The following is an 18819-nucleotide window of genomic DNA, read 5'->3' as shown; positions in this document are numbered from 1 at the left end:
GGCTTCCCAAGTTTTTAGGCTGTCCTAAAGGTAGAAGTTGTTCACGTTTTATAGTCTCATTAAGAACTGTTTACATCTCAGGCCATAACAATGTCTAGGCATGAAGACAACACTATTTGCCACTGAAACTGAGAAACTGATTTTGATATTTAATGTGTCATATCTCTCTATTTTTTTAAAAATCTCTAAACAGTAATGAAACATATCCTTTGTAAAACAGGATTAAACAGATATGTAAACTGCCATGTGGAACTATGGTCAATTCAATTTAGGAAGGAAATAAAGGTTTCTCTTTTTCATGACTCAATCAAGAACCCTTCCAAGAGGGCTCTTAAAGAGGAGAGGCTCCCTGTCTCACAAGTGATGACAGCAGCCCCTAAATCAAGTGTCACACAGCTTCAAACCCTATGGAGTCATCATTCATGCTTGCAAGAGGGGAAGGAGCAGCCTCCTTCCTTGAGATCAATGAGGCAAATACAGAATACTCCTTCTGCTCTCCTAAGGATGATTGATGACTCCTCAGCAGCTGAAGTGTGTGACATTTGATTTCACTCACTGATAAGATTGTGTCTATCCAAACACCTTCTATTTAATGTTTCCAGGGTCCCTACAAAGCTGTTCTTTGTGACGTTTTACACAAAGCTCAATTGTTCAATGATTAATGATTTTTTCAGCAACAGAAGAAAATTTTGTAACAGAATTTTGTAACTGTGCCCCTTGATATTCTAATCACATCACAATATAAGCATCTAGGCTCCTCAAAAAAATAGTTTAAGATCTTCCTTAATTTGTCAGATGACACTTAGCGGGGGAAAACAGTCAAGGGAAAAAAGCCAGTTTTATTCTACAAGACCTTAAAATACACCCCTTAGGTTTGCTTTCCAGAAAACCTAATGGATTGCTTGATTAAAAATATTTTCCAAAACTTTAAAAAGCAGATTTGCATGATTACAGATTTCAACAGACATGAAGCATGCTTCATAGTGTTCTTATTTTTCTTATAACACCAAGTTATTTCATATTTTGAAATGATGCAGTCAGCATGATTTGAAACTATGCTTTCTAAATACAAAGCCCACTTTTGTTTATAGGTTCTAAAACCTACCTTATGTTGCAACTAGTCTTAGCAGAGGTCTTGTTAAATAAAATTCTTTAATATCACGTAAATTACACAGCACTATTTACACCTATTACAGAGCTCATGCTCATTTTTTCTGCTATTAGGATTGATAGTGAATTAAATGTTCAAAGCAGCTGTATTTTTATCTCCCTTATGATATCACAATCAGGAAATGAAAGAATGTTTTGAGACCCTGATTTGGTTAAGTGCCATGTTCAGCTGGATTCTTCCATGGATGTCCTAGGGAGCTTTAGCACTTTGCACAAAATTCATGAATCTCTGATAAACACAAGAATTGGGCAACTCAGAAGGCTGTTAGAAAATAGTCAAAGGGAGCTAAACTGTACTCCAACAGCTTGTCATTTATATCTGTATGTCCTTTCTTCACTTTTTTTAAGGTCAAGTGCTTCATGTACTTCTAGCGTGAACATTACTTTCTTACCCTGTAAGTTTGTTAGTCAAAAAAGCATACTGGTAAATCAGAATACTGCAGTACAGCCAGAAAAAGATAATGAATGTGGCTATCCTAAGCCTTCAGAACAAATGACAGCAACAGAATGGCACTACTGTCAAAGAAAAATGCTCCACATAACCTTTATCATTTTGCCAAAACCAGCCCACCAGAAAAAAACAAACAAATTCCAAGGTTGGACTTGCCAAATGTATCTTTCATTTAAATTTTGAAACAAAGGCATTACTTTTGCCAAACATCGCTGAACTTAGCTGAGGCCTCACGTGAAAAACCAAGGGTTCTGACTATTTGGAATTCATATTTGATGTAAAACTTGGGATGGTTCCCACTTTATGCAAATAAGAGACTGCACGTTACCTTGAAGCTTTTTAAATTAAAAATGATACTGACACAGAGCTGTGCCAAATTAACTCAGCGATGATGAAATGATTATAAAAACATGGTGTTACAAACTGTCTTGGCACTTAAAGACATGATGAAGTCTCATGCTAAAACAAAAATAAAGACTGGTTTTGAAGTCAACATTGTGTTTTTGAAATATTATACTCTTAAGGAATTTAAAAATAATTAGATACAAAATCAACAGATATTCATGTTGAAAAATATATTTATAAAAAACCTTCTAACATAATGATAGATTTCTAATGCTGACAAACTTTAATGTCATAGACAAAAAAACCCCCACCCTTAGGTATGACCTTTTTGACAATAGTGATTGGTCTATAATATAACCTTATAATATTAATTTGTACTTTTCTTTACTAAGAAAAAAGAAATAGCTTTTCTTTCTAAAACAGATATAAAAACCAACTTTCTTCTCTCTCTTTGTTCATTATGAGATACATTAAAATCATGCTCGAAAGATGTCCATACTCAAAATTATGCCAGTAAATGTTTTTAAGGACATCAAAGTTGACAGGTGAACAGGAACTTACATAAGGTCTCATTTTCCAGTTCGATGTGTACTGCCTCAAATACTTGAGCATATGACATGAATACTCTCCAGCTTAAGGGAGACTTTTCCTCAATTTTCCAGTAATGATAACCTGTACTTTGGGAGAATGTGAAGATTTTTTGAAGGCTATGTTTGCTCCACAGCCACAGTTCTACCGAAAGTAGTTAACTAAAGTGGTAACAGGTAATTCCCAAATTCCTTTCAGTATCACACATACAAGGCAACAGGGGAGTTGAATTCTTCAAGGAAAATTACGTTCTGAAACTGTCAGACAGGCTTTACTTAAAAACTGAATTCATACATAGATACGGGTTTGCGTGCATCACTTTCCCTTCCCGCTCATTACTCTTCAATGAAGTCGACTCCAACCAGATTTATTAGGATAAATATTTAAACAACATTTCCATAAAAACAGCTGATCATCTGGAAGATGGAGAACTTACTGGTGTGCGCACTGAAAATACTGAGCACTACGCGCTCGGAAATAGACTAGATTTCAAATAACCTACAGGGAAGAAAACACTTATGAATGCCCACACTGGGAGAAGTCATGATGGGAGATATGGGAGGCACAGGATGGGTGGGAAGAGAGGCTTAGCATTCATTGCTAAATATGCATGTGAGTGCCTAGACTAATCTATCGAACACAAATTCAGAGAAATACAAATACTTCCCAGAAACAGTTGAAATGAACAAAAAGAGAAGAAACCAGAGCAGACTCTTGGAAACCTGCCAAATTTCCTCTAAGCATACAGTCCACCCACTTGGCAAGTTCACAGGGAAACCCAGCTTGCATCAGTGTGACTGTCAAACAGTCCTTCCCTGGGAATGCCTTGAAGAGACAAAGTTTTTTCCAATCTGCGGCCATAAGATGACCAGACTATTTTGCAGCTGGAACTCCTTCTTTGTCCAAAAATTCAAGGACTTTTCTCTTACCCAGAAGGCATCTTTAGCTATGAAAATTTTCCAATAAAGTTCACCCTTCACCATCTGCTACTGTTCAGAAAACCTTCATTTTAGCATTTTCTAAAGTTTGAATGCTTAACTTTGAAACCCTGAAAAAGTATTTTGTGTTTTGGAAATCTGCAGTTCTGCAGTCTTGCAGATTTGTTAAATGTTGGTATTCTTCTTATAATAAATGTCTATTTAAAACAAATCAAAAAGTGCTAAACTGACAGCTTGAAAGCCTTGCACCTACCTGTTGTTTCTGAAAAATGCAGGTTGTCATCCTCCATTTGGATCCATTACTAAAGGAGAGACATGCTTTTTTTTATTGATTTCACTTACATTTACAGATAGAAATGGAATGCATCACCCTAAATTTCATTTTAAGATCACACTGGCAGTATACTATAGTTCTCACTGATATTTTCTTGTCACTTTTCCTGACCTGTTCTCTCCAACAAGCTTCCTTCTACTCCTGCAATTTTCCTGAGTCCTTGACTTATCCAGTAAAACCAATCTGAAATCCAAGCTTTTCATTAAATTCATTTTATTACCATCCATACCACTTGTCTATCACATTGGCTACTTCACTACAGGAGCCCAAATCATGCTGATTTCAGGCCTCCTACATAACACTCACATTCAAATCCATGCCTTTCCTTAAACTGATCAGCCACTACCATACCCAACCTCAGCTCTACGAAGCAACTTTTCAGCTATCAATAAAACATTTCCGCTGACCTTCACAGCTCTCCCTCTACATCTTGGTTCCCATCAGATCTGTCCAATGTCTCTCACATCCTTTATCAGTTGCTGATGTGGCTTAAAACCAGACTATTTGTCAATTATTAGGGTAATGTGAGGCTATGACCCCAACCCAGCTCCAACTCCTCTTTGTACATCTTTTCCAGTCTTTCCAATACAGAACTAGGCCACTACCACTGTTTAATGAGCAGCTTAAGTTTCCATCTAAGAGCCACAATTTACCTCTCTCCTTTCCTGGCAGGTTCCAATCACCCAATCTGCTATTACACCATATCTGGTCCTGACTTCTTAGAGACTGAAGGAACAAGGGAAGGCCTGCAGACCATACAGAGAAAAGATCCTAAGAAACAATTGGCTAACTGCACATTACAGGTGAAGACTTAAACTTCCGTTGTGCAAGAAACCATAAGTTATTCCCTACATCAAAAACATAAACTCAATTCATGTTCAAACCAGAGAATGAAGAGTCACCACTTGCTCACCTGAAATATTTGTTTCAAGGAGAAAAGTGCTCGTCTCAGCTCCCGTCCATTGGAATTGTAAAGTTTTTCTGGGGTGGGGGAAAAAGACAACAGAAAGAAGTTAAGAATAAACAAAACTGTCAACATGGCAAAAAAGTAGGACAGATTTCGAAAGAGCTGAAGAGTCATAGTGCCCGCTTCCCATTAGACTGCTGTTAAAGAAAGCAGCTTTATTTTATTATATATACAGAACTTATTCCTCAAAAAAGTGCACGTAAAACCAGGGTTCAGTTGTCCATAACTTACGATGGCATCTCCCAGGTAAATTCACAATAGCTTTAACAAGGTTAATAAGAAACAATATTCGAAGGAGTTTCTGTAAATGCCTACTCTTTCTACATTAAGATAAATTTAGGGCTTATTGAAAGCACCAGATAAGTCTCAAAAGACTCAACTGAGAGCACTCTTTGCTTTTGTTATCAAAGCTAGAGCCACTGAATCCATCCTTGACTGCCTTCCCTCTAGACATTCTTTTCTCATGCTCTCATCTTTCTATTGTTAAATCCTTTCTCCAATGGCAATGCACATTAATACCAGAAACAGTCGGACAGTCTGTTCTAAGCATAATTCAAAACAGTGTTTTATTCTCATGAAAACTGATCTTGATCTTTTTCTAAGTAGAGCAGAAGCCTTCTTTTCATCATCCAATACTGATATAGATTACTTCATTTATTCCCTTACTAATGCATACTCACAGAAATAATTTAAAGTAGATGAAAGCATCTCCTCTGCTTTCTGAACCCTGCCACAACATTTGTGCCTTTGCAAAAAGTCTTGGACTGTACATGTCAAGTTTATTATATTTGGAAGTGATTTTTGACTATGCATGGATGGAGCAGAAGGTATGCTTTAAGTCCTCCTGCTCTATTATGTTTTGCATATCTGATAAAGAGAGACTATACGCAACACTTATACAGTCCTAAATTCAATTATATTACACTAATGTACTCTGAGGACAATCACAAAGGAAAATCAAATCTTTATGGTCACCATGACACACTTTGCCTCACACACAGATCATCATGAAAGGACCATCTCTCCAGTGACTAGCAGGTCACACAATCAAAGCTGGAGTGCCCACAGAGTGGGAATATTCTTATGAGAAAATGAAATACCAACCCCAATGTTTTATTTCTTACTTTCCCTTGTCTATTTCTCTTTTAATTGCTACTTTACACTACAAAATCAAATTAAATTTCATTTTATTTTACTTCCTTCTCTCAGAAAGTTACAAAAAAGGCCTGGCATTTCAGGATTCAATGCATTTGTAAGTCAGGAACAAGATTTTACTTCAATAAAAGAAAGATTTTAATTTTAGAAAAAACATTTCTTATTAGCAAAAGTCACCTTCAACCGAAGGAAAAATGTGAGGTAAAACTTACACTTTTTAAAAGATTTTGAAAGTAGTTTTGTTCATCTCCAATTGCCTCTGATTTCAAAGGCAGAATGTGTAGGATTGGCAAAATTATTGTTGTTGTAAGTTGTCTTGTTCCTTGCACTGTTTATAGATTCCTGACAAAACATTGGAGGAATGGATTTCACTTCAAGCCATAAACTTAGAGGCATACTTTAATTACTCTTGCTTAAAAACTCACTGGCATGTGAAACTACATTTCTTGGCAGGATAAAGAGCAATTTTGTCAGGAAAGCTTAAAGAATAATAAAGGTCTTTTAAGACCCGGTCTGTCAACTTTACATGCCATATTACATGGAATATTCCTCTTTGAAAGATACCTCCATCTGGCAGTTGTTATTACTAATTTCCCTCTATTCATAATTCCCCAGCATCATTATGAGCAGAATGTCTTGAAACAAGGCAGTGCATTATCATCTTAATTAAGAGAGGCACCACTTCTTAAAGTGCTGGCAACTTTGTACATAAATATCAATGTCCTAACAAATGATGTCTCTTGGTTTTGGTCTTAAACAGGAACAATCATCATCCCAGCCCTGAGTAAACTCCTAACGAACCATTGTTATGATACCATAACAATGGTTGCTTTCATTGGTGCATGCAGAGTTTTGGTATGCCTCAAAGGAACAATGCTGAACATTTTTCTTCTTGACCATTTCACAGAGCATAACAACGTCCTTGGCAATCAGAACAAGCAATGCTCTCCCTGCTCACATGTGGCAAAGAGGACACAAGTTATCATTAAAGCTGAAGAATCAACAACTACTGGAAGCATCAAGTTTGATAATAGCAGTGACAACAAGACAGCATGTATTGCAAACGTTTGAACTGGTCTCACACCTCTTTTGAGGATAAACAGTCATAGGACCATAGAATAGCTTGGGTTAGAAGGGACATTTAAAGGTCATCTAGTCCAACCCCCCTGCAGTGAGCAGAGACATCTTCAAGTAGATCAGGTTGCTCAGAGCCCTGTCCAACCTGACTTTGCGTGTTGAGAGAAGTCTTCTCACTTCCGACATCTACTACCAGGGCGCAGCAATCTGCACAGAAATAATATACATTTGCACACCCAAGTTTAAGCTAATGTACTGCATGGGTCGCCATATACCTGATTATACTTTTACTGCATTTCTGTGTTCTGTTTTTCAGAAAATAATAAACACACATGATTAGACATACACAAGATTTTTTGTAATAAAGTCTTTTAAACAGACTGAGAAATGGCCTTCCACGCTAAAGCACAGAAGTGACTGTAACTCACATGGTGCATCTCTGGCAGTCTTTAACTGAAGCAAATGATGCCAACGGCTTTGAAACAGGAGTCCAGCCTGCTACCATCACTACGAAAATCTCCAAGGTCCTCTTAGGAAAGCCCGAAAGACCTACCATCTCAATGCTGTGTTATAACATGCTGCAGATATGCTTGAACACATACATCAGGACTGTCATATGTCAGAAATTGAACTTATGACCTTCAAGCAAGAAGAGTCACTGCTATATTCTCCCTGAAACTTCACAAGTCTCTGGCCCTCTGGTAAAACACATTCGCTGGTCAGGTACAGGTTGAAGACACACTACACTCACACACTTCGAGATTAGAGAAGATAAAACAGCTCAGGGAGTTTGAGATATCTGACTGTATTTAGCTATTAATGGCTGAATTTCTCAGTCATGTCCTGATAAGCTATGCCATTTCAGTTCTTTTTTAATATGCTTCTTCAAGATAAAAAGCTGCATCTGTGGCTGTGAAATAGATTTAATTCCAGGTATCTAGATGACAGAAAATTCTCCTGGTGGCTCCCTCTGATGTTAAGTAACACTAGAGGGCACTGCTTATTTCTTTATTTTATGAGAGAAAAGTCACTCCCTGCATCCCTGGGCTTCCCACTGATCGAGCAATACTGTTTGTGAAGCCAAGTGGGTACTTTATGAGCCTTGAAACCCTGCTTTTTAGTCAGTAGACTGTAGGACATCCTGAGAAATTAAAAAGCATCAGCACTGCCAATCTCACACCTTCAAAATCAGTCAAGTCTTTCGAAACTATCCAACAGAAAACCAGCTACTGGTATGGGTTTGAGTTTTATGTTTGTGTAAGAAGCAAGAGTCACATTTGTTAAATTACCCTTTGCAGCATAACAGGTAGCTGTATATCTTTGAAAGCCAAAGAAGTTCCCTTAGTTCACCAATCCCTTCTACAGGCAGAGCATCAAAGTTAACCGGGCTTGTGACACAGACACACATGAGAGGTACCGACCTACAAGTGCCTGTTCTCTTGCAAGGGCAGGACTTTGGTTGAGAGAAAGCTTCACACACTAAAAGAAAGCATTTATTTATTTATTACTCCAGGGTTTTGTTTGCTTTTAGTTTCATAAAAAATCAATTCTCCTACAGAGGAAAGGAGAACAACTCATGCTAGCTGTAAAGGGATTTCTCCAGCTGAACTCGGTACAAACGTGGCAGTGGAGAGAAGGCAGTTGGGTGTACAATAGGCACCTTCTCAGAAAGCAAAAGAAGCCTTTAAATATCTTCATTTCACTGGACCACTGTTAGCTTTCAAAGAGGATCCTGTATTTTCAAAGACGACTGTCAGAGGCTCAGATTTCATTGGGTATTCAACTCTTTTGACTGCATGGGAAAAGGGACTTCTTTAAGAAAATAATTATTGGTCTTTATATCCTTATTGAAAGTATCAACTTTTCTTTTGCTTTCTATGGCAAAATGAGAGTTTTCAATCTGCAATAATAAAAGAAAAACAGAACTGGCTGAATATTGCTTAGTTCAGTCCCATGTGTTATACCTGACCTCTGACCGACAGGGTACTATCCTCCTCCCTTCCTCTTCCATCACACCCATTGAATTAGTCCCTGGGATATAGTAATTTATGTAGCATCAGCCTTTTGAGCTATTGGCAAAGGCCCATGAACATCTGGCTGAGCACAAATGGGAGTTGCTCTGCTTCACTTGCTGCTGCCTGAATGACCTCCACGTCTCCCATCCATGCCTCTTTTCTTAAAACTATAATTTCAAGATGAAGCTCCTTTCCTTACAAAAACATAAAAGGGAGATTAAATCCACATTTGATTACATTAGCAGGGTACCTGGTGCAGATCTAATTAAATGACATTTTAAACATTTCCTGCCATTCATTCCTCAAGTCTTTGCACGGGTCAGAAGTAGCAATATTCTCTGGCTTCCACTAGCCACTTGTAAATGGGCTAATACTTAGAAACTAAAAACTTAATTCTTGTCTCTGCAACAATGAATAAAACATTATTTTAAGTACTCTCTAGGAAGAAGTATTAGTGATGGAAATAATAATCATTGTCTTTTAGAATTTAAATTAACTACCTAGGCTTCCACCAGCACAAAGGGGAGAGGGAGGGGAAAATAAAGAACAAAGAAAAATGTTTATAACTATAAAAAAACCCTCTTTCTGCAAATGCCAAGTACCACACTTCCAGATTTATCACTGTACCACTCCAATTTTAAATGAGCATTATTCTATCTGAATGAATTTACAGAAATGTAAAACTGGGTAAAAATTCGAGCAGCACAGCAAGAAGTCAGGCATGCAGGTCCGGTCCTGTGAATGGGCTTCCGGAAGCAGCCTGTGGCAGACTTCACTGGGTTACTGAAGCAGGCCCATGGCTACATATAGTCCTGCAGATCCATAAAACAACTGTATATAAAACTAATTAGTGCAGTGTGCCAGCCTTTCACTGTATGTCAAACAAATTAAAGCAGTCCTCTAAGAAAAGCCCTGGTCCTGTGCCAAGAACAGGCTCTCCTTTTAATTTTGCTTTTGTCCACGAAAGCTAGTCATAAATGTGTTGGCCAGACAACACTCTCCTTTTCCTCCCAGACCCCCTAGGAAATACATGGAGAAGGGATTCATTCGCAGGCACATTGCCCACTATTGCATTAACACAATTGCTTCTGCTGAAATTACTTGGTTTTGCATATTGCAAACCTTCCTTTTTTTACCAAACCTGATCTTATTATCTTCCTATAAACAGTTTGTGATGCATTAATTAATGCAACACGTTACATGTGAATTCAAGCTATATATTCTTCCCCTGATCCAGGGATAAATGATTATCACTTAGCACAAAAAAAAGGAGTTTTCCCATAAAAAAAGGGCCCAAGGCCAAGCAAGCGGTCCACACGAAATCTAACAGAAATCTGTATGAAATGGCAGAGATTTTGGGAAGCCTGGCATGGCAACACCAAGCCCATGTCACCGTCAGCACTGACTGCTTTGGAGGAATGTGCAGGCTGCCTCCAAGGAATGCCGCGCCAGCTCCCCATCAGAGCAAAACCTCCCTCCCCTCCTTTTCATTCAGACACACAGCAGCTGCTTAGCTAATTATCTGGGACAGTGGGTCCCCTCAGTAAGCAGGGTCCTTTGCCCCCGCTGGGAGAGGGGAATCCTTTGTGGGGAGAGTATCCTATTACGCCTGCATATGAGAAGAGCTGCCCTTCAAGCCCACATCCTTATTCCCTTTCTCCGTAAAGGACCCGCAGGTGGGGAGTGGGAGGAGGGAAAGCCACAAAACAGCTTTGGAGATCCTTTCCTATCACAAACCCTAAAGCCACGCTAGCAAAGGCTTAAAACAGAGGGTGCAAAGAGCCACCTGCAAACCCCAGGAAGCTCATGGGTTCAGACAGGCAAGCAGGGAGAAATCTATGGCGGAATCTCCACTGGAAGTGAAAAATACCTGCTACGGCAAGCACTTCAGAGCAATTCTGTACACTCGCGCTTAAGGAGTTTTCTGCCTCCTCAAGAGAAGGAACATGTTTTCCTGCTGCTGCAAGGCAACAGAAATAGTCCCCTGGATTTCCACAGGGAGAGAACACAGGGCAGAAATCCTACTTTGGGAAGAAGAATTGGAGCTAACTTTTATTCACTATTTCTCTGAAGCAGCAAACATCCTAATGTCTATCACAAGGGAAGGAACATAAAAGTGTCAGCACAAGAATGACTGTACATTTAAATTCGGTGACAAACGTACCCCCTCCTCCCGGGGGAAGCGTCCTCCCCATGAAGCATACCCTGACTCTTGCTCCCCTATTTCCAAGAGATGTGAAATGAGATTTCAATCATTTGCGGGACAAGGAGTAACAATACGAAAACCACAGAGAAGAATGATGACTCTGAGTATGAGGAACCGGAGACATGCAAATAACAGGGAAACAAAAAGAGAAGTACAGAAGAGGGGATTCAATAAGAAGGAGAACAGATGGCAGGAGAGGTGAAGGTCTGCAGTGTCACTAACATGAAAACAATAATGCTTTAAAAAAAGCAGTAATGCTTACTATCACCTACAGAGAATTAAACATAAGGAAGCATGGGAAGACTGGGTGAGAAAAAGAATAATGTTTAACAGAGAGAGAGAAATCATCCTTTCAGGGCAGGTTCCTTTTATTCTGAACACATCATTCCTGAACATCCTGGAGACTCCCCCACTCTTGCTTCCAGGTTTTAGTCAGCGCTTGAGATTCATTACCAACATTGCTGATAACCTACAGCAACATCTAAGTAATTTAGTAAGATGTAAAGGGAAATATTTTTCCTTTTACTACCAATCATATAGTTGGTAGAAGGGACTTTCTAACCTTCATCATACTCCACTCTGAGCGCCTAACAGTTCTTGACTGTTTCTACCAAACCTCTCTTTATTCTGCTTGGCTTCAAGCCCTGTGTCATGGATAAACCATTAGCCACAGTTTCCCCCTCTCAAAGCTCTAAATTGCTATCCCTTTACTCCTGTAGAGCCATCCACATGCATATGGAAGTAGGAAAAACATTTGTCACACTATCTGTACAAACTATGGCAAACAAATTTCAATGATTTATCCTAAAGGGAGATGCTAAAAGGTAGCAAGTGTTTACAGAGTTAAGTGCAAAAGGAAAATTAGTTTTCATCTACTGGGTTTTGGAGGTTACAGCCATGGAAGCCGGTACTCTGTATGTTGTACTGCATTATGCTAAGATTGAGATCTTAAAAACTGATGGTGTCTAAACTTCCTTTCACTACTGCCATTTCTAACTCACTTAGTGTATTAAGTGTCCCTGCTTACTCAAAGCCAAGCAAACGGACCCATAAGCTGATGTTGGCTGAGAGAAGGATGATGCTGGCTGACATAAAGGGCTAATACTTTTTCCCTTAGTTTTATACTTCTGTGCTCGCTCCTGTTTTCCCACCTGTACAGTAGAAACCTGTCTCAGCTGTCTTCTGTTGCTGTGGAAAAAAAGAATGTAAGCAATAAAAAAGCCCAACAGCAGGAGAACACAACAGCAGGTTTTACTTAAATTATGAAGTAAAAATTAGAATACGACATTAAAACCCAGAGTCAACAAGGAATCACTTAACTGCAGAGAAAGCAGAAGCAGTCTGATACCTACTGATAACTTTGGACACATGGGGAAAGCCTGCTATTGGAAACAGTGGCAGTGAAGCAAGTACACTGCGTAGGTCCATGGACATAATACAGTTCTAGAACAAACTGCTGAAACAGCTCAGTCACCCTTCCTTGACATAAAATGCAACACTAGAAAGGCACAATCGAAAGTTAAAGCTTTGCCAACATATTAACAAAATAAAGATCCTTTGCCTCTTCAGCCTGTTCATTCCAGCTACAGAACAGCCACCATAGCGTACTTCCCTGCAATGATTTATAAATAAGGTCTTCTCCACTTGAATGCAAAAGGCAGTAATATGCTCTTTAGTTCTGAAGTGCAGGAAATGGTACTTTGTGTTGATAACTTCAAAGAAGCGCACTTCTTCATGTCCAAAAAATGCTGTGACTGCTCTTCTGTAAAAGTCAATGGGCTGCAGAAGGGAAAAGGCTGCAAAACAAGGTCAATATTACAGCACCGTATTACAGCAAGTGGTGATGGAAAAGACTTAAGAGGTCATCTTGTTCATCCTCCTACTAATGCAAAATTGTTCCCTGGAGAGTAATACAGTAGGAAAGTAGTTGTTATACTAAAATATAGGTTACATAATTCAACAGAATGGGGCCAGGGAAAATTGCTAGAAAAGAAAATAATATAGAAGATCTTACTGTTTTCTTTAGAGATTACTGAAACCAATCTGAGGCTAAAAAATAATCATAAAAAAAGCATATGTTGAGGCCAATCTTTAATGTTTGTTTCAGGTTACAATTAGGTCTCCAAATTGCTGACCTGGATGTTTGTGCTTGAACAAGCACATCAGTGCCTCCTGGATTACAAGTACTTACTAACAACATGCTAGTCCTGATTTGAGTTTTCTGGTTTTATTCCATTTTAAATGCAATGCCAACATGCTGTCCTGCATGCTCCATTGGTATTAGTAAACAAAGAGCAACAAGCAAATTATAGCAACCTATCACCAAAAAGAAAGGACAAAGTATTTAGGCACACGCCCGCTATCCCAAGAGTTATGGTTGCCTTATCTGTACTGACAGCTTGGCAAAAGGTAAAACATCCAAGCACAAAGGCATCACAGGTTTGTGCCAAGAACATGAATGGGCTCCTGAGCTTCAAGTTCAGACCAAGATTTACTGTTGCGTAAGAAATGAACAAAATATGTCAGAGGCTATCTCCAAGACCAGGTTGTTCCAGTGATCCCAGTCCATCCTCAGGAAGCACATCAGGATTTAACTAACCTTTGGACTTCAGAGGAGGCAGCCTCCCAATTAACTGCATGCCATCGATGGGGTCCATCAGATGCCATTCGGAAATGTAGACAGCAAGTATGGATGACTCATTCACCAGCAAGGCAACAGGCAAAAGGTCACCAGCAACAGCTGATGCTGAAAACCTCATAAAGCTGCTTTTCCTAAGACTGCTTCTAGCAATTACAAATGTGTGCATCTTTAAATTCCTGGGCCTGCACTGCTTATGTGCATGTGAGACTTTTCAGTCTCACAGCTACACTGCTGGGGGTAACAGCTTCCAACTCAATGCTGGGTTTCTTTGACCATTTGGAATAGCCAAGGCCCGGCATCCACTACAAAATCCCCTCATAGAAAAAATAATAGATGTGCCTGCGACTGACACACAGAATACAGATTAAGGATTAATACTTATTTGTACTTCAGCATCGCACAGAAGAATCAGTCACACAGTCATGAAGATCCTCCTGGAACGCTTCTCTAGAGGAGGCACCTGAATCCAGTGGAGGTTCATCTACAGGATTTTTTCACCAAAATTAATTAAAACACAGTACAAGCAAAGAATTCCAATTGAAATGCCACAGCATCTCAGAGATATTTATTTCAATATTTCAGTACATTTAATGGCAATAATATTGATTCCTGAAACTTTATTTTCTATTTCAAATTTAATTTTCAGATCTTTCCAGTCTGCAAACTCTTGCAATGTCTCTATATGACACCCTCTTCCTTACATTAAACAACTTCACTTGCATCTCATATTTCCTAAACCTCTGATAGTTCTTGTGTGCATCCTCTAATGAATTCACATCTCTAAATGTCCAAACCCAGCCACAGCAACTCAGCTGCCTAAACCCAGACACTGCAAGTCAACTAATTTTGCGTAAAGAGGAGAAAGCACTTCAACAGACAAAGACTTGGTTTTGCTTAATATTAGAGGCACACAGGAAAGAACAATCTCTTAAGTAATTGTGTCATAGTTCCTAGCAGACGTGATCTCAGTCAGAAACATTAGGCTAGTCAACCAGCTTTGTTCAAATAATTTGATCTGTCTTTTTCCATGTGCCTTGATGTGTTTTAGGGTTCTTGAAGGATGCTTCCTTCTTTAGGATATTTGAAAAATATATTTAAATTAACACAAATTAAGTTAGTGAATGAAGAAATATCAGATGTACAGAAGGACAGAGTGGAGCCAAAATACTTTTAGCAGATGTCAAAGTAATTCAGGGTCAGCAAGTTTCCCATCCCAAATTGTTGGGACACATGAAAAATGCGCCATTTTGGAAACTGAAAGGAGAAGAAAACCCAAGGAGTAAATTGGAACTACTGAGATCTCAAGCTAAATCCATGCCAACACATGAATCTCATCTGTACCAGGTCAAGCATGTGGCTAGTGCTCATGCAGTAGCCTGGGGAGGCTTGAAAGTCTCCACTGATGGACAACTCACCTCCCAGCACTTCTAATGCTGCTGCACTATATGCCTTGCCATCTCCTGGGTCACGTTGGCATGTGTTGGGCGCAAGTGGCTGGCACATCACAGCCTTACAGCAAGAGGTACATGAACAGGCATCCCAAGAATGTGGCACAGGCAGTGTGATAAGCTTAACACACTAGGAAGGGAGGTAACACCACAGAGGAGCCAACAGTCTCAAGCTTCACACGCCTCACCCAACAGCCCTGCCAGAAAGCACTGCAGTTGCTGTCCTTTACTCCTGCGTAACTTATTTGTCCTTCAATTGCTATTTTTTGTTGCTATGCAGGTTGGTGTGAATCTAAAGGCTTCTCCAGCAGTGGGGACAAATGTTTATACTCTTTTAAGGACCTGTCCATCAGACTGCAAAGATTTGACACTGGAAGTACTTAGGTACTTCACATCCTCATAAAAACGAAGTAAAAGCAGGTCCTGCAACTAGGATGAAGGGATGTACCCAAAGCCACACATATTAAAATCAGGAAATTACTGATAAAAGACTGTGTTCATCAAGTGGGAAGAACGCTTTTGGAAATTCTCCCCCATTATCACAGGTATCAGAGATATTCCAAGAACCAGATGTATGATGCTGGTCAGCTCTACAGTTGGATGTAAGAGCGAGACAGAATACAAAGCAAGTACCTGAGCAATCATTTCGACTCCATTAACAAATAAAGCAAATAAAAAACTCTTTGCTAAATGCTTCTCTCAGTTGCACCTGGAAATCAGTGAGTTTGCTTAAGAGCATTAGCCGCACATAGCAGCATGAGAGAAGCTTACATACCAAACCACTCACTGCTCTGGCAACAGATTTACCCTTCTGAAACAAAAGCTGACTGATGCCACCCCAAGCAACGGTGTGCTGCCCATTGGTGCACCAGCTCTTCATCTCTCTCACTGTCTGCAGTGATGGTGGCCAGCCAGGCCCTGAAGCATGCCTAGCCTCACTTACACTGATTTCCTGCTTAAGCTTTCCCTCCAACATCATCCATGGCTTTTCTTACAGTTTAAATGAAAAGTGACTCAAGCTATTGGGTTCCTTTCCATATGGTTCAGACCTGTACTGGTTCAGGGCAGTTTCCAGGCGAGTTTGCAATGGGTACAAAACACCACGTTTGCAGCTTAACAGCTGAACAACCCAAATAATTCTTTTTAGTGCCAGCAAACCTCTATATTCTTCTTGGTAAAAACAGTAACAACAATAAAGTTATTTCTGAAGCACCTAAGAGGAAAAGCTAACTCCCCAACAGGAAAGGCTATCCTCACAGTGCCCTCCACATACCACCTACCATCCATTTATATTTTCAAACATTCCTCAAGTGTAATTTCTGTTTACCATACCACGCGGCACTTGGCCTGAACTTGTTTAACACATGTTCACGTTATTTATCCAAAGTCATCCATCACAGTTGTAAAACATCTGACAGACGATGGAGGTTTTCCAGTACATATCAGGCCTCTTGCTTAATTCAACCGCTGATTATTTCCACCTCTAAGTAATTCTACCAAAGCCACACAAAAGGGCTCATCTATACTAAATCTTTCTCCATTTGTTAGTAACTCAGTCACTAGCTGTAAAAACTTCTAGCTCTACTTACCTAATTAATCAGGAGACTATCAACTTTATACTCACACTATATATACACACACATAACATATACGCACATTAGTTATATATAATATTACATATGTTCATACACACATGTGTTCTATATATTAGTTATACATATTCTACACATATAAATGCAATAGTTTCTTTTTAGGAGGACCATGTGATAGGAAAAGCTCAATTGCCACATGGATTGGAAATTGTCATTTGTAATATAAATACAGCTAGCTGCTGTGCAGTGTTTCTCTGTGCAAAATGTATGGTCCTTCTACATTGGTGCCTCCCTTTCCCTAATGTTTATGGAGAGCCAGAAGATCATAGTGAACCTTGAAAGCCACAGCTCTGGTCCTCCTGCTCTGCTAACCTCATCTAGGGTATTCTCTACCCCCCTTCTATCTGCCAATACTGATAAATAATTTTTCTTGCAAGGCAACCCCATATAATCAGCAATTCACTGTGAAGCAAAAGTCAGTCTTGCAGTGCAGAACATTTGTAGTCCCTCTATTAACACATGAATAGCTTCCAATTTTCTGCTGTTGGTTAAAAGCTTACTGCTATGGGCATCAATGAGTTATCGTTTACTGTAGCAGGAACAGGTCTCATTGCAAGGGGTTATATCAAAAAGTTACCCATATTGTTAGCTGGACAAATACTCAGATTTCCTTATTTACATCCCTAAGCAACCAGCCAACAACCCTCAAGCACACAAAGATGTGGAGGTTTTTACCCTGGCTGTTTCCTCCTGGTCAGGTCCTCCAAATTCTGTCCCATCTCATAGAACAGGCACTCCTGCCTTAGCTATGAAACTAAATAGTTCTATGATATATCTTAGGGTCATGAAACTATATGTCCTATTTCAGCTGCAGTGTTACACAAACTTAGCAACTCCTCACAATCGGATACGAATGCAGTCATTCCTGAATAACAAAGCTGACTTGGCAAAATAAATAAGGAGTACTTGGCACCATGAACACCAGACAATTGCTCAGGGTTCACCCTTCCCAAGTGCTCGTGGATTTGCATAGCCCTCACAACTTCACCAGCAAAATACCATGAGAAATTCTATGTAACTTTCATGCAAACAGATTTATGACAACGGTGTGCATAAAGGTACCATTTCTTTTCCTGTTTCCTATCAGCTCAGCTAAACCAAACATAAGGACAAGGACATTCTATAAGAGCATGCAGTGATAGAACAAGGGATAATGACCTCAAACTGAAAGAGGGTAGGTTAGATATTAGGAAGAAGCTCTTCACTATGAGAGTGGCAAGACACTTGAACAGGTTGCCCAGAGAAGTTGTCCCATCCTCGGAAGTGTTCAAGGCCAGGTTTGACAGGGCTTTGAGCAACCTTGTCTAGTGGAAGGTGTCCCTGCCCATGGCAGGGGGGTTGGAGCTCGATGTGCTTTTAGGTCCCATTCAACCCAAACCATTCTATGATCCTATGATGTATACTGTATATAAATTAAAACAATCAACTAGCTCTAGAGTCTTTAGCCTTAGAGGTCAATACCTGACTGGACAGTCCTGAACAACCTGCTCTGGCTGACCCTGCTTGGAACAGGGGAGCTGGACAAGATCATCTCCAGTGGTGCTGTCTGACATCAATGATTGTGTGAATAGTCTTTAAACAGTTGTGCAGTTTCTCATCCGGTTGACAAAGCTGATGCAGGCACAGACTACAGCACACATCTACACACATTTCGCTACATAATGCAAAATTTTTGAATTCCAAGCCATAGGGAAACACTGTAACATAAAATCCACAAATTCACAAATTGACTTAGTATAAGCATCGTGTGCACTAAGTCTACCAAGTCTAGCAAACTACTAATGTAGTTTAGAATCAGATCCTGCAACTGCAGGGTAAAAACTGTTCTGCTT

At 39.6% G+C, this 18819-nt stretch overlaps 1 protein-coding gene across 6 annotated transcripts in view; it reads right to left on the bottom strand.

The window, feature by feature from the left end:
- Positions 1-18819, bottom strand: part of FHOD3 (formin homology 2 domain containing 3) — a 379358-nt gene that overhangs the window by 204465 nt on the left and 156074 nt on the right. For all 6 annotated transcript variants that reach the window (XM_065667731.1, XM_065667733.1, XM_065667735.1 and 3 more), the window contains exon 4: positions 4740-4807. In XM_065667731.1, the coding sequence (XP_065523803.1) occupies positions 4740-4807 (68 nt within the window). The remainder of the gene's footprint in view (positions 1-4739; positions 4808-18819) is intronic.

This window comes from Lathamus discolor, chromosome 2, assembly GCF_037157495.1.
Source record: "Lathamus discolor isolate bLatDis1 chromosome 2, bLatDis1.hap1, whole genome shotgun sequence".
NCBI classification, from domain to species: domain Eukaryota; kingdom Metazoa; phylum Chordata; class Aves; order Psittaciformes; family Psittacidae; genus Lathamus; species Lathamus discolor.
The sequence above is the reverse complement of the archived record's forward strand: the minus strand, read 5'-3'. Positions and strand labels throughout refer to the sequence as shown.